Raw genomic sequence first — 16375 nt, 5'->3', positions numbered from 1 at the left:
GTAGAATAAATCTGCTTCTTATTCTTACAAGCAAAATTGTTCCATTATTACTAAACTAAAAAAACATTCTTACTAAAAGAATAAAACAAATATGAATCATTTCCCCGAGATAATCCACTAAAAAAGTAAAGTCCCTAGTAGAGTTTTTTTAAAGTGCAATAAAGTTACATAGTGTCTATTTTTCATTGATATAAGGGGTATTTTTATGGTTTTTCCTTGGTATCGTGTTCATACGGTCGTATTAAATGATCTCGGCCATTTGATTTCTGTCCATATAATGCATACAGCTCTGGTTGCTGGTGGGCCGATTCAATGGCTCTATATGAATTAGCCATTTTTGATCCCTCTGACCCTGTTCTTGATCCAATGTGGAGACAAGGTATGTTTGTTATACCTTTCATGACTCATTTAGGAATAACCAATTTGTGGGGTGGTTGGAGTATCACAGGGGGGAACTATAACGAACCCGGGTATTTGGAGTTACGAAGGTGTGGCTGGTGCACATATTGTGTTTTCTGGCTTGTGCTTTTTAGCAACTATCTAGCATTGAGTGTATTGGGATCTAGAAATATTTTCTGATGAACGTACAGGAAAACCCTCTTTGGATTTTCCCAAGATCTTTGGAATTCATTTATTTCTCTCAGGGGTGGCTTGCTTTGGTTTTGGTGCATTTCATGTAACAGGATTGTATGGTCCTGGAATATGGGTATCCGATCCTTATGGACTAATGGGAAGGGTAAGCTGTAAATCCAGCATGGGGCATGGAAGGTTTTGATCCTTTTGTTCCGGGAGGAATAGCTTCTCATCATATTGCCACGGGAACCTTAGGCATATTGGTGGGTCTATTCCATCTTAGTGTTCGTCCACCCCAATGTCTATACAAAGGATTACGTATGGGAAATATTGAAACTGTCATTTCCAGTAGTATTGTTGTGGTCTTTTTTGCAGCTTTTGTATTTGTTAGAACTATGTGGTATGGTTTGGCAACTACCCCGATTGAATTATTTGAGCCCACTCGTTATCAATGGGATCAAGGATACTTTCAACAAGAAATATATCGAAGAGTTATTGTTGGGCTAGCCGAAAATCAAAGTTTATTTGAAGCTTGATCTAAAATTCCAGAAAAATTAGCCTTTTATGATTACATCGGCAATAATCCGGCAAAAGGGGGATTACTCAGAGCGAGCTCAATGGACAACGGGGATGGAATAGCTGTCGGTTGGTTAGGACACCCTATCTTTAAAGATAAAGAAGGGTGTTAACTTTTTGTACGTCGTATGCCTACGTTTTTTGAAATATTTCCGGTTGTTTTGGTAGATGGAGATGGAATTGTTAGAGCCGATGTTCCTTTTCGAATGGCAGAATCAAAATATAGTGTTGAACAAGTAGGTGTAACTGTTGAGTTCTATGGTGGTGAACTCAATGGAATCAGTTATAGTGATCCTGCTACTGTGAAAAAATATTCTAGACGTGCGCAATTAGGTGAATTTTTTTAATTAGATAGTGCTACTTTGAAATCCGATGGTGTTTTTCGTAGTAGTCTGATGTGCTGGTTTACTTTTGGACATGCTTCGTTTGCTCTGCTCTTCTTCTTCAGGCACATTTGGCATGGTGCTAGAACTTTGTTCAGGGATGTTTTTGTTGGTATTGACCCAGATTTGGATGCTCAAGTAGAATTTGGAGCATTCCAAAAACTTGGAGATCCAACTACAAGAAGACAAGTAGTCTGATAGAATATTGTTTTGTTATTTTTTGTCTTTAGTTTTAGGATTTGATGTAGAATACCAGATAAATCTTGATTTGAATTGATGTCTTTTCTTTGACTCTTGGTTTGTTCTTTCTTTATCCAAGAGACAATCTCAAATAAATAGGTATGGAAGCTATAATTGTAAACCATGATCGAATCTATGGAAGCATTGGTTTATACATTCCTTTTAGTCTCGACTCTAGGAATCATTTTTTTCGCTATCTTTTTTCTAGAAACGCCTAAAGTTCCAACACAAAAATTTAATAATTTTTCATTATCTCAATTGAAAGTAATGAGCCTCCCGGCATTGGGAGGCTCATTACTTCAACTAGAACTCGTGTTCCTCGAATGGATCTCTTAGTTGTTGAGAGGGTTGCCCAAAAGCAGTATATAAGGCGTACCCAGTAAAACTTACAAGTAAACCAGATATAAATATGGCAACTAGGGTTGCTATTTCCATTATTATATAATTAAAAGACCACAATAGATCTATGCTAAGATCATTTATTTACAACAGAATGGTATACAAAGTCAATAAATCTCACTGACACAAACTGTTGAGGGTAGTTCTAGATCTGGTTCAAGACGAACTGGTGCAGGGGGTTTATTGAAACCGTTAAATTCAGAATATGGTAAAGTAGCTCCTGGGTGGGGAACTACTCCTTTGATGGGTGTTGCAATGACTTTATTTGCGGTATTCCTATCTATTATTTTGGAGATTTATAATTCTTCTATTTTACTAGACGGAAGTTCAATGAATTAGATTCACAAAAACTATTAACTCACTTTTCACTACAAAGTGAAGCATTTAGTTCTCTGATTTTTATCTCATTCTATTTTGGTAGTTCGATCATGAAATTTCTTTGTTTCTGTATTTCCGGAACATAAGTGTGCGACTTGTTAGAATTGATCTTATGGATAGTACAGAGAGCGGGTTTGTCATCTTGTTAGAGATGGTTTTACTTCGTCGGATATTATCAGTCTATGATAGTATCTGAAGCACGGACTATATGAAATATCTTACTAAAGTATTAGAACTATGATTCATTCTTAACTTAATATTCAGACCTCGTGACTGAACTCCTTTTTTGTTTATTTTGATCAAAGTACAAAGGTTTCTTTTAATTTTTAGTCATTATGTCTATTAATTGAATAAGTGATGATCCAACGATTCTTACTCAAGGAATTTTTGGACTTAGTTTGAAAAGGTTTTATTGACTTATCATGGTTCTAGTATGAATCTGAGGTTTTAATTAATTCATAGGGTCTTAACAAGAGAATTCCTATCAATAATAAAGAAAACACTAGTAAGGTCTCATTACACACAAATAAATAAATAAAATAGGGAAATACAAGATTCAAGAGGCCTAATCAACATAGAGATAAATGAGCCGACTTGAGATTTTTGGCATTATAACCATAATAAAGAGTTTTTGTATTCTTTCTTTACCTTTTCTTTAGAAAAGAGTGAATAATACAATTAGGAAGTTTCGAACGCATATCTGATAGAACTTGTATTTTGGTCTTTATGTTTGAGTCGTACGAGATGAAATTTTCATATACGGCTCTTAGAGGGGGGGGGGGGGGGGGGGGGGGTTGGCTTACCTATCTCAATAAAATCTATGATTGGTTCGAAGAACGTCTTGAGATTTAGGCAATTGCGGATGATATAACTAGTAAATATGTTCCCCCTCATATAAACATATTTTATTGTCTAGGAGGAATTACATTTACTTGTTTTTTAGTACAAGTAGCTACGGGGTTTGCTATGACTTTTTATTATCGCCCGACCGTTGTGGAGGCTTTTACTTCTGTTCAATATATAATGACTGAAGCTAACTTTGGTTGGTTAATCCGATCAGTTCATTGATGGTTGACAAGTATGATGGTACTAATGATGATCCTACACGTATTTCGTGTGTATCTCACAGGTGGCTTTAAAAAAACCTCATGAATTGACTTGGGTTACAGGTGTGGTTTTGGGTGTATTGACCGCATCTTTTGGTGTAACTGGTTATTCCTTACCTCAGGACCAAATAGGTTATTGGGCAGTAAAAATTGTAACTGGTGTATCAGCCACTATTCTTATAATAGGATTAGCCTTGGTAGAGTTATTACACGGAAGTGCTAGTGTGGGACAATCCACTTTGACTCGTTTTTATAGTTTACACACTTTTGTATTACCTCTTCTTACTGTCGTATTTATGTTAATGCACTTCCTAATGATACGTAAGCAAGGTATTTTCGGTCCTTTATAAAGATGCTATATTATACTATTTGTAATCAATCATTTATCACATGGGGTAGGAACAATAGTATTTCATTGCTATAAATATGGATTATTGAAAATAATAAGACATGTATTTGGATATTTCTCTTCAACTCCACAAAAATATATAAATAAAGTCATGTTTTATTTGACACTCATAGTTGAAGTGAATTCTCTGAAGATAAAATGGATTATGGGAGTGTGTGACTTGAACTATTTATTGGTTTGAGCAGAATATATGTCCTTATCTGCCACATTTGAATTCAAAACAAAAATGTGTCTTTGTTCCAACCATCGCGAAAGCTTTTTTCTATGATCAGACTCAAACATGTCATCTATGAACAGGCTCCGTAAGATTCAGTCGAAAGAATAAGTGATGAGGCATAATTTTGATAAGATTATGTTTTATATCTTTCACTTACTTAATAGTATGTAAATGGATCATTTTTTTCTATGATCAGACTCGATCATGTCATCTATGAACAGGCTCCGTAAGATCCAGTCGAAAGAATAAGTGATGAGGCATAATTTTGATTAGATTATGTTTTATATCTTTCACTTACTTAATAGTATGTAAATGGATTCATTTCCTATGCATTGACTTGATTTATTACACTATCGGAGTGAAACAAGGAATCTAAAGAAGAACAGAGGCTAAATTCAATTAGTAACAAGTAAATTCTTTGTATAGAAAAAGTCTCGCTATTTTGGGGGGTAAAGTCCAATTGAAAGGTCTGAGATGACCCATAAAGCACTCGATTATAATCAACCTTGTAAGCCTACTTGGGTATTGATAATTTATTTGTAAGAACTGGATGTTGTGCAATGTTTGATTGTTGAAGCTCTGAAAAGGAAACTAAACTGGTAAATTTGTACTTATATAGAATCATTCATATTTGTGTGGATATGGATAGCATATTGAAATTTTTATATAGGTATATTTGTTTCGTTTGATTCGTGCTCGAGCCAGATGATGAAAAATTATCATGTCCGGTTCTTTCAGGGGATGGATCGAGAATAATTCACCTATCCTAATAACAAAAAAACCTGACTTGAACGATCCTGTATTAAGAGCTAAATTGGCTAAAATACAATCAAGTCAAACTTAGGTAAATGAGCCTTAACAATTTGGGCTTGCATGGAGGAAGGTTGGGTCCAGTATGTCGTTCCCACTACAAGGCCCCCTAACTTCCATACATAATGCAAAAGACAGGAATTTAAACCTTCGTTTTATTGATCGTTATTCAATTGATTAGGTCCAATCTAGTAATGCAAAGCAAATGAGTCTTCACAAGTGGAACCACTCACAAGAGAGAAATTTAAACTTTACATGTTCAATTGAGACCAAATAAAACCTATCAAGATTATGACCCATTTTATTTGATGTTTTTCCCATTATCTAAAATAATGTGCTATCAATATAAGCCCATCATCTAAGCACAAATTCGCAAGAATGACACTTATAATGATGCATGACGTGTTAAATAATTGGATGGGTCTAGCATACATTCTATATGACATGTTACTAATTTATGCATGCACATTTATTACCAAAATAAATGAATAACAAAAAAAATAATCAATCAATTTCATGAAATCACAATTAATTTTAACTCAATCAATCTTCAAAATATCAATCAAATAAAAATTAATTCAATTGTTCCCATCTGAAAAGATATATATTTTCTTTTTAGAAAAAAATACCAAAAAGATATTTACTTGCACAAAAATATATTATTTATTAAGAAATTAAAGATACAAATCCAAAATAAATAATTTTTTTAATTGCCTCATATATATAAATATATATTTGTTTTTAACAAAAAAAAAAAAATTAAACATATATACATATGGGTGCACTTTTAATGGTTACTACTTATGGATGGTTACTTTAATATTAATCATTAGATTAAGATCAATGGTTCATATTTATAGTTGTTAATTAATATTTCTAAAAATAAATTTTGATTTTTTCAAATTTTTGGAAGGGTTACATGATGAAAAATGTGTATTTATTATGAAAATATAATATTGTAAACTTTTTCATTTTTCAAATGTATGTCAATTTCTAAATATAACTAGTATTTCTCATTGGTTGAAAACACCATTAATTATGGCAAAAAAAAAACTAAATTCGAAATTAATATAGAAAAAATATATATTTACCTATTAGTGACTTGCTATACCAAGTCACTATGTTGTCAGCAAGTCACTATGTTGTCACATCATCATAATTGTTAGTACCCATCTATGGGTAGTAACCGTTGAGAAGTCTTCCATATGCATATATAGTGAGATAAAAAAGATTATCAAAATAATTATTTTTGTACAATTTTCAAGCTTTGATTTCATTTACAGAATTTATGGATTTTATACAACAAAATAAAACACACATAAACAATCATAAACATACCAAAATCATGAACATTATTCTATTAGCATCACATATACGTAAAACTTAAACTTGCAAACAATTATGCTACCATCCAATTAACCTATCTAACATGTCAAAAAATCACATACATGTATATAAACATATAAACTAGCAACCATGACTCTGAAGCCAGTTGTAGGATCTCATTTATATAAGTCTATATACATGATCTCTATTGCACAAAATAATATATAATAGAAAATATAAATACATGCATAAAAGTGATTTTCATAAAAAGATTCGCAAATACAATAGTAAAACTATTAAATTACTTACAAGATGCGTAGCGGAACAATGACTACACTCTTTGGATTCCTGAATTTTTGTCCTTGTTGAATGCTAGGTATTGCAAGGAATTCAAACCGCTTTGAAACAAGACCACAATCTTCCAAGTCTTTCTCTAAAACAACCTAGTATTTGTGTGGGCAAGTCTCAACACGTGATAAGAGAATTCCTAGAGAGAAAACTAAGAGAGAGTGGGCGACTAGGTATAGAATATTAGTAGTGAATTTTTACCTTGTCAAATTCATCTTTTTTAATGCATTCTATAATACTAGTATATATAGGCAATTAGCTAGGACATAAAATGGGTTTTAATTACCCATTTTATTTAACTATTTAATAATTATAATTTTGACCTTTATTTAATTCATTTTATTAATATTAATTTCAATTTATCAATATTAACAAAATTGTCCCAATTAGCTATAATACTCTCTTTTTGAGACTTTGCAATAAAAAACTCAACTTTCTTCTATTTCTTTTTTAACTAAATATCAATAAATAATTTAACATTATTTATTTCCATTGAACTAGTCAATATGACATTTTTAATCGAACAAATAAAAAGACTTGAATAATACAATTAGCAGAATATTAATCACTCAAAATTAAGATTGAATTGAGTAATCGAGTCTATATCATACCAGCAACTCAAGTGTCTAAAGCCCTATGGTCAACATTGTGATGTGATTAGATTAGATAATAACGATACTTACTTATCTTGTCAATAATCAATATCGGTCCAGTCCAATGTAACAAAACACATATGATCTTATCTACTTGGTCAATGTCTTGGATAAGACATCACACCCCGAATGTGTAAGTAGATCATACCGTAGATTACCAGATCAGTGAAAATCCAATGCACTGACTTAATCTTAGGACTCATTCTTTTGAACATACAATTATAATTATAATTCACTATGACCTAGTCACTATAATTGTAATTATTTATATGTTCGGGATTTTATAAATTTTGTATTATTCTAATAATCATGTAATAAAATAAGCAAGTAACACGGTTGTCAAACTAAATGATTTCTACTTCTTTTATTCATAAAATAAAATCGTGTTACATGTCCGACATGGTTTTATAAGGACATAAAACCCAACACCTTGCACCTTTCGTTGTGTTGCATTAACTTCACTCAAGGTTGCAATGATCTCAACATCAAATGCATTGGCCTTAGTCTCTTTACTTAGGTTTGTAATGATCTCAACATCAAATGCATTGACCTTAGTATCTTCACTTTCTTTTGCAATGATCTCATCATCAATTGCATTGACATGTTCACCTTCTCTTAAAGTTGCATTAATATCATCACTACAGGGATGAACTATGTCAATTCTCTTTATGGTTATCATACATTCCTCATCGAATGCATGATTCCCAATTAGGGTTACAATGCATCTCTCATCAAATGCATTAAATTTAACGAAGTCACAAAAATCTCATCATCAATTAAAGTGACCAAATTAAATTTATTTAGAAGTGCAATGATCTCAACATCAATTGCCTTAACCCTAATCTCATTATGGTTAATTTTACAATTACCATATCTCACACGATGATCAATAACATTACAAACAAAACAAGTATAACGATAACCCTTGAATTGTTTATTCACATTCATCATTGTACTCTTAACATAAACAAAATCTCAAACTCACAAAAATATGGCAGCAAACACATTTCATTCAAATTCTTGAAATCTACATATTTATAAATAATGAATTTGATGATATCAATCTCCTTAAGTACGTAATCCCATTGAGTTGTCTCATCCTTTGTTGATGAAGATTTTGAACCCATATCCAAATTAATGTAGAGCATATCCAAATAAAACTTTATTTGATCTTTCATGGTTATATGTTCAACACAAACAAAATCTTGAAGCAAAGATTTGAAGGTTGTAGAAGAAGAACAGATTTCTCTCATTATTGATTATGCAAAACTCAAAAATGAAAGTAATTGAAATAGAGATTTTGATTGTTGGGAATATATGACTTTACACTTTGCAAATCAACAATTAATAATGAGAATAGTTCAATATTTGAAACCCTAAATGCTAAGCAAGAATCTTATTCAAAGTTTGAATACAAATCTTGATAATCAAATAAACATGTTCAGAGTATGAATGTCAATCTTGAATATAAGAAACTAAATGATTAAATGATGATAAGATGAACTTAGAAATATTTAATCATCAATATTAACAATGAAGACACAATAGAGTAACACAAAAGAAAGTTAGGGTTAGATAGATACAACCTTTGATTTAGAGCAACTTGAATCTTCAAACTTGGGGAACTTCTAAGGCTTATACACAATAAGAATATTGTTGTCTAAAATCTCTATTCCAAGCATTCCCTTATTGCTTGAAGCTTTAGCTAAGTAGAATGAGATTTGGGATTTAACAAGTCTTAAAAGTCATGCAAGTCAAGCAAAACTTAATGAGTTTCTTGGAGAAAACTTTGGTCTTTGAGAGCTAGAGAGAGAGAGTTGGAAAGTGTGATCAAGACTTTACAATTCCAATAACCTATATTTATAGTGTAGGCATCATCATTAGTCTAACCAATAGGATTAGAACATTTAAAACACATCATTTGGAGCATTTTACGTAAACTGTTGGACACCCGTAACAGCCAAGGCGACGCGTCGCTTGGTCTGTCTCAGCTAGGGATTTGAAGCGCTAAGCGACGTGTCGTCTCTAGGAGGCGACACATCACCGATGCCTCTGTTTTGACACTCCAAGACTTATCCAAAACACCTCCAAATGCTTCCAAATCTTTTAGGAATGTTTGGATACCCCATTGTATCACTTTAGACCCATAAATGTCACTTTTGGATGCATTCTACACAATCTCATGTTTTCGCTTCTCCTTAAGTGAAAACCGTTAAATGTTTTGCACCTCAACGTGTAAATATCTTAACCATTATATTTAACAAATCTCAACATTATTATTTCATAAAATATTTTTAAAATATTTTAAAATAGCAAAAACAAAAAGAAAATCAAATAAATCATTAAAAAAATAGGCAATATAGTCATATTTGAAATATGAGTTGACGAGATTGCAATAAAGGGTACCAAAATTGTACGAATTGCAAATAGATGGTATTGAATGATCATTATTATAAACATAGGATACCAAGTATGTATTTCAATAAAACACAAGGTACCAAATGAATATTTAACCTTAGAAATATTGTGCAACTACTCTAATATATAATTACCACCTTGTTAATTAAACGAGCTATTAATTACATAGTTGTTTCCTGGAAGCAATGACTATTTCTTTTTATTTTTTAACACTAAAAAAAATAATAGTTTTCTTTTTTAAAAGAAAAATCTATCTCACTAAAATGCTATATTAAAATGATTTATAATCTCATTTTCAATTCTTCTATATTTTATTTATATTTGTTCCAATTCCAATTAAAGTAGAGGAAATTAGTAAACTTGACATAAAAGAAAAAGTGTGATGATAAATTTTAAATGGGTGATTTGGTGACAAATTTGTCACACCTCCTTGTTCTGGTGAAGGATAAGAATGGACAACATACAGCTTTGTAATGTTTTCAAATCATATTATTGGATTAAAATCCAATACCAATTATAGGGTTTTTGTTCGTGCTTCTCTCCATTTCAGAAATTACTTTTGCCTAATTCAATCAGACATGGGTCGATCTCGAGTGGTGTCGAAGTTAGCTGACAATGATCCCAATCCAAGGTTTTCTACTTGACAAATTCAAGTTTTTCTCTATACAATTGGCAATTTTAACCTCTTTTCATTCAGAGCTATGAAATTCTTGGTGTGTGTTTGTGTTTTTTCATTTGTAGTAAATCATCCAAAAGGAAAAGAAGTGCTTCGACTTTAGACACTTTAGAGACCACGGCTTACAATATGGTTTTAGGGCTATGCAATGGCGATATGAAAGCTCCTTTATATCATTGCAATTATTGTAACAAGGATATCTCCGGAAAGATTCGGATTAAGTGTGTAGTTTGCCCAGATTTTGATCTCTGTATTGAGTGCTTCTCTGTTGGAGCTGAGGTTTCTACTCACAAAAGTAATCACCATTATAGGGTTATGGTTAGTCAATTTCACTATCTATATGTACAACTTGCTTCTTTTCTTATCATTGCCCCCAATTTTTGAAATTGGTCATGCGTCTATGTTAGTACAAATTATCATGTTAGTAATCATTTTGAATATTTTATTAATGCGAGTATTTGATCATCATTTAAGCAATGAGAAATATATATATATATATATGTATGTATATAATTTTTGTTTACAACAGGACAACTTGTGTTTTCCTCTTATTTGTCCGGATTGGAATGCAGATGAAGAGACATTACTGCTGGAGGTATTTTTCTTTTCTTAAGCTTGTTTACTAATCTCGGTTATTTTTTTGCTCTTCATTTTATTGGAATTTTTTTTAGTGATATTGCATAGATATGGCATCTCAAAGCATTTGAATTTGAGGCTGAACTTCCTGCATTCTTTAGGGTATTGGGATGTATGGATTTGGCAACTGGAAGAAAGTTGCCGAACGTGTTGGAACAAAAAGCAAAGCACAATGTATTGACCACTATAATGCTATATACTTGAACTCCCCATGTTTTCCTTTCCCTGTAAGATTAATGTTATAGAGGTTTTCTATATTTTTGTTTGTATGTAATCTCCATTCCCTTTTTGTTCTCTATTATTGTTCTCCTTCACCTTTGCTTGTATTCTCTATTTTATTAATAGATCCTTGTCTCCTTTTAAAAAATATATATATTTTTGTTTGTTTGAAATTTTTACTACTGACATTTTTCATGATTTATCTACCTAGGATTTATCCCATGATTTGGGAAAGAGCAAAGATGAGCTCCTTGCCATGGCCAAAGGACCAAGTGAAGTCAAAATTGGTTAGTCTATAAATCAAATTATCTCATCGTGTTGTAGCTAAACTGAGACAGTGAAATGATCTTGCGCATATTGCGACTCTTTCACTTTTATGGTTATCTAGAACAATGGAATTCCCCCGTAGTTTAAGTTAGACCCTTTGATAAGTTTGCTGGCTCCGGAACTTTTTCTACACATATAATGTTGAAAGTGTTTTATGGGATTCTATGACTTTAGTTGTTATTTGGTACTCTTGTTCTCTAGTTTGGGCGATCTTTGTCTTTACAAAACTTGTAATTTATGTTAGCCTTTTGTAAGTCCACTCACTGTCTAATTACTTCATGTCTTCTAGTGAACTTGGACTCTGTTATATTATCATTTTAGAAATTTTCTACTTCTCACACAGCTTTGATATGTGCATAGATAACCGTTTTGGTTGATATTGTAATTTACCATTCTATTTATTATTTATTTTTACTGCAGAAAGCCCCATGGTTGGAGAGCTTCCGCCAAATGAAGAGTCTCTCTTATCTACTAGAGTCAAGTATATTTTTTGTTTATGTATTTTTAGTTTAGCATCTTTGGGCTTCTTTGCTTTTTAAGTTTGGTTCTTCTTTCTTATTAATTTTGGTGTGCTGATCAGATATGAAGAATCCAAAACTGATCCAAGTACTCAATATTCAACTCACCCAAATGCTGGTACAATAGTTGATATTTCATGAATTCTTGTTTCTTTTCTCACCTGAGCTTATGGCATGTTCTCTGTTTGGCATCAGAGGTTTGTGGTACTGATTTGGAAAAAGTAATCCCAAACGAATCCCAGATCAAAGACGAAATTAAACTTGAAGGTGTGTTTGCCTTGCTGCAAAAGATTGCTTATACAGTATACTTTGTGCTTATGACACAAAAAAATGCTAGGTACCTTTTGTTTGCATCTGAAATCTTGATGTAAGATTTGAAATTTTGGCAGAATCTCAATTGGATAGGAGTATTGGAGAGAAGAAACCTCACTCAAGGGATGAGGAACCCTCAATAACAGAGTTTAGTGGCTATAATTTCAAGAGGCAGGAGTTTGAAATTGAATATGATAACGATGCGGAGCAATTACTTGCAGATATGGAATTTAAGGATAATGACACTAATGTTGAGCGTGAATTGAAGCTACGAGTACTTCGTATCTACTCAAAAAAGTATTTGTATAGTTCTCATATATATGTCATACATGTAGAAAGTATGATAGAGTCTAGGCAAATATACCTTAAGAAAAAGATGGCTGAGGGAAAACAAAATAGAAAGAAATTAGAGAAATAGAATAAAGTTTAAATATTAATTGTCATCTAGGCCATCTTCTGTCCGTTTGCCTAAATGCATTTACTGTTGTAATTACTATTAATTCTTAATTCTTATTTTATTTTTTCAATTTTGTTGTGCGGCTTTGATAATTCTTAGTTTTAGTTTTGTTATATTAAGCACTTTATGTGCATCTTCTTTTTTTTTTTTTTAATGATCTCTACACCTTAAAAACTAATGAAATGATATTGTAACTCCTCTACAGGCTTGATGAGAGAAAACGCAGGAAGGATTTTATACTGGAAAGAAATTTATTTTACCCTGATCTGTTTGAGAAGAACCTCTCACCTGAAGAAAAGGAAATGTATCAGCGGTTCAAGGTCTTCATGCGATTCCACTCAATAGAAGAGCATGAGGAATTTCTCCAGATTATTATTGAGGAACATCGAATTATAAAAACAATTCAGGATCTTAAGGTGACATATTCTATGCCATGCTAGACCTTTGCAATATTCACTTTCTCTACTCTTCTGCTGATATTGGCATTCATATTTCATTTATGTCCTATGGGTGAAAGGCTAAGGTACTTTTTTTTGTGAGATGTTTTTATTACTTTATACAAAGTGCTAGAACGTCATGGCATCTTGTTGTATAAGACAAATCAGCTGATATGCTGCATAATACTTGTTGACGTGATTTTTCGCCAATAATAGACTAAGAAATAAAATAGTTAGATTAGTGTTAAATTATAAACCATAATGAAATAATTAAAGCCCCTCTCGAACACACACAACTTTTACGTGGTTCAGTGGTCAAAATCCACCTAGTCCATGGGACAATGATATTGCTTTTTTCTCTCAATTTCTGCATAGTATTAGTAATACAAAAATGACCGCTCCCTTGTCTTTTATTCCTGATATTTATAGAGGAATTTCCTGGACAACTTTGGGTAACCGTATGAATAAATAATGTATACATTTAATACAGATTATTCTCATTTACATTGGGATATGATTTGATAACAGATTGGAATATATTCCTGCTATCTCGGATAATAAATGATAGATATGCGATACAGCCTGGGTATTAATAAGCGTATAAGGAGCCTCCGAATCTCTTGGGATCATTCAGTATGCGTTTTATCCAGGTTTTCACGAGCTGAATATCTCACTTGAGCTCGTGTTCAAAGACTATCTAATCCCTAGCTCGTAGTAAGCTTAGATCGCCCAAAGTATGATCTAGCCATTATAAGTCTCGAACTCAATTATTATCTTTAGAGGCGGTTTGATAATAACTGTGTAAGAACTGGATTGAGTCTTGAGCTGCTCACATCATTGTTAACCAGATGTTCTACTTGGTTATTTTTTCACATATTTATCTGTCAGCTGTACTCGAGCTGAGTAATTGAATTCGTGTTAATTTTAGGGTACAACAATACTAATGTTAAACTGTGAGTGTGAACCATACCAAAGAAAAATTATTTTTCTTGATAAGTTCCTTGTTTTGTGCAGGAAGCTCGAGCTGTTGGTTGCCAAACAGCAGCTGAGGCAGATAAATTTATTCAACAAAAGAGAAGAAAGAGTGAAGAAAGTGCTCTTACGATTAGGGAGAGTGGTCATGCTGGTCCAAGCGGGAAAGTTTTGGAGAAGCTAACTCATCTGAATGGAGGATTAGATGGCAGTCCTCGATGTCTTGTTAGGGGATCCATGGATATACACACTGGTGCAAAAGATTCGTCAATAGCGATGCATTCTATTTCAAGCTCCTCAAATGATTGGGACATCGCTGGATTAGCAGGGGCCAACTTACTCTCTGAAACTGTAAGATTTCCGTAATCCCACCGCATCAAATTGGTTGAAGTTTACACAAATATAATCTCTGCCTTATCTTCTCTATGCAGGAGAAACAACTTTGCTGCGAAATCCGAATACTACCTTTGCATTATCTCAACATGTTGCAGATCATGTCCATAGAAGTGTTGAATGGCAAGGTAACAAAGAAATCTGATGCCTATAACTTGTTTAAGGTTGAACCCAACAAAGTTGATAGGGTTTATGATATGCTTGTGAAGAAAGGAATAGTTCAAGCATAATAATTTTCCGTGTCCAATTTTGTTACTGAACTTGTAATTATTTGATTTATAAGTTAGTAGCCATGCGGCTATGGCAATTATTTGGCCAAATTTTATATGGCAATGTTAATGCTAGGCATTGGTGTTCTTTAACCTCTGTACTACGCTGTTTAAATTTATTATGGAACAGGGCATGTTGCACAGATTACCTGCATTATCCTCTTCAGTTTAGTTGAGTGAGTATTAAGGTTTTTTTTTAATTATTATTATTTAGGGGGATGTGATATAGTTAGATACCATAAGAAATAATAAAGAATTTTTTTGGGAGTGGTTAAGGATCTGATTATATTTTCGTATGCCCAAGTATAAAAAAATGATTATATTTTCTTAGTCATTTTTATTAGTATAATAAATATAAGTGGTCTCACTTTAGTGCAACTTTAACCCTTTGTTTGTTAGAGATGAAAAGTGTAAGGAAATAAAAATTTGAAAGTAAAATTGCAGAGAAGACAGAGATGAGTGGTTTGTTAGGAGAGAAAATAGGAAAGGAAAGAAAATTGTAGAGAAAAAAAATTGGTGGGATCCACACTACAAATTTCCACTCCAAAATGGGAAGAAAACCAAGGGGAATAGGATTGGGTATTTTTATGACCAAAATAACCTTGACAAAATAGTAAAAATAGCTTATAGTTGCAATTATAATTGTAGCTTTTTTAAAATATATTATTATTAAAGTCCTCAATGCACCAAGTACAAACAAGGAGCAATAGTTGTGTGTACTTTTGGCACACACAAAATGACAGGGTATTCTGTTTGGTCCTGCGAACAAGAGCAAGGAAGTTAGTTAGGTGCCACTAAGATGAAAAAGACCCTTGCTCACATAAAGGCATAATCAGCCTAGGGCATGAGTACTTTCAAGAAGGGTGCTCAACATGACTCGACCACAAGCAGAGGCTCTCTTCAAGCAAAGCCACGTAATCGAAAAAAAATAAAGCGAATTCAACATAATTAATTGCCTTATTCATTCTAGGAAGATATTTCACAAGGCAATCAGCTATAAAACGGCAAAAAATGTTGATTAGACAACAATGTATAAGTTTGGAAAACCTAGAATATTATTTTAAATATCTAGTTTTCTGTTTTGTATATTGTATTTGGGTTTTTACCGGCAAAAATACCTAATATTTTCACGTTGTTCCACTTTTACACCCAATCTTTATTTTTCGCAGTGAATATATCCAAACTCATATGAACTGTGTCTCCGTCACTACTTAACCCCTAATAGTGCTAAAAATGCATACGTGACCAATTGCGTGTACAAATCCAGACACATCATTTAGCCCAGATAAATTTTTAATTATTGATTGCCAAAAAAAAACTTTA

The 16375-nt window shown here is 32.5% G+C and overlaps 1 protein-coding gene and 1 pseudogene across 2 annotated transcripts; both read left to right on the top strand.

Moving 5' to 3' along the window:
- The first annotated feature begins 312 nt into the window (after positions 1-312).
- Positions 313-1750, top strand: LOC133805866 (photosystem II CP47 reaction center protein-like; annotated as a pseudogene).
- An 8454-nt stretch (positions 1751-10204) lies between these two features.
- Positions 10205-15223, top strand: LOC133807393 (transcriptional adapter ADA2a-like). 2 transcript variants are annotated; one of them, XM_062245706.1, is made up of 12 exons: positions 10205-10467; positions 10578-10830; positions 11042-11107; positions 11250-11375; positions 11579-11654; positions 12115-12175; positions 12275-12330; positions 12408-12479; positions 12602-12821; positions 13187-13397; positions 14433-14741; positions 14822-15223. In XM_062245706.1, exons 1-12 carry the CDS (start codon positions 10310-10312, stop codon positions 15011-15013), a joined length of 1800 nt encoding a protein of 599 aa, XP_062101690.1. In that variant the 5' UTR covers positions 10205-10309; the 3' UTR covers positions 15014-15223. The 2 variants fall into 2 exon arrangements, with proteins under 2 accessions (XP_062101690.1, XP_062101691.1); XM_062245707.1 differs by lacking the exon at positions 11250-11375.
- The last annotated feature ends 1152 nt before the right edge of the window (positions 15224-16375 follow it).

Source organism: Humulus lupulus, chromosome X, assembly GCF_963169125.1.
Source record: "Humulus lupulus chromosome X, drHumLupu1.1, whole genome shotgun sequence".
Taxonomy (NCBI): Eukaryota; Viridiplantae; Streptophyta; class Magnoliopsida; order Rosales; family Cannabaceae; genus Humulus; species Humulus lupulus.
Note: the sequence above shows the minus strand (reverse complement) of the source record. Positions and strands in the feature narration are given on the sequence as shown.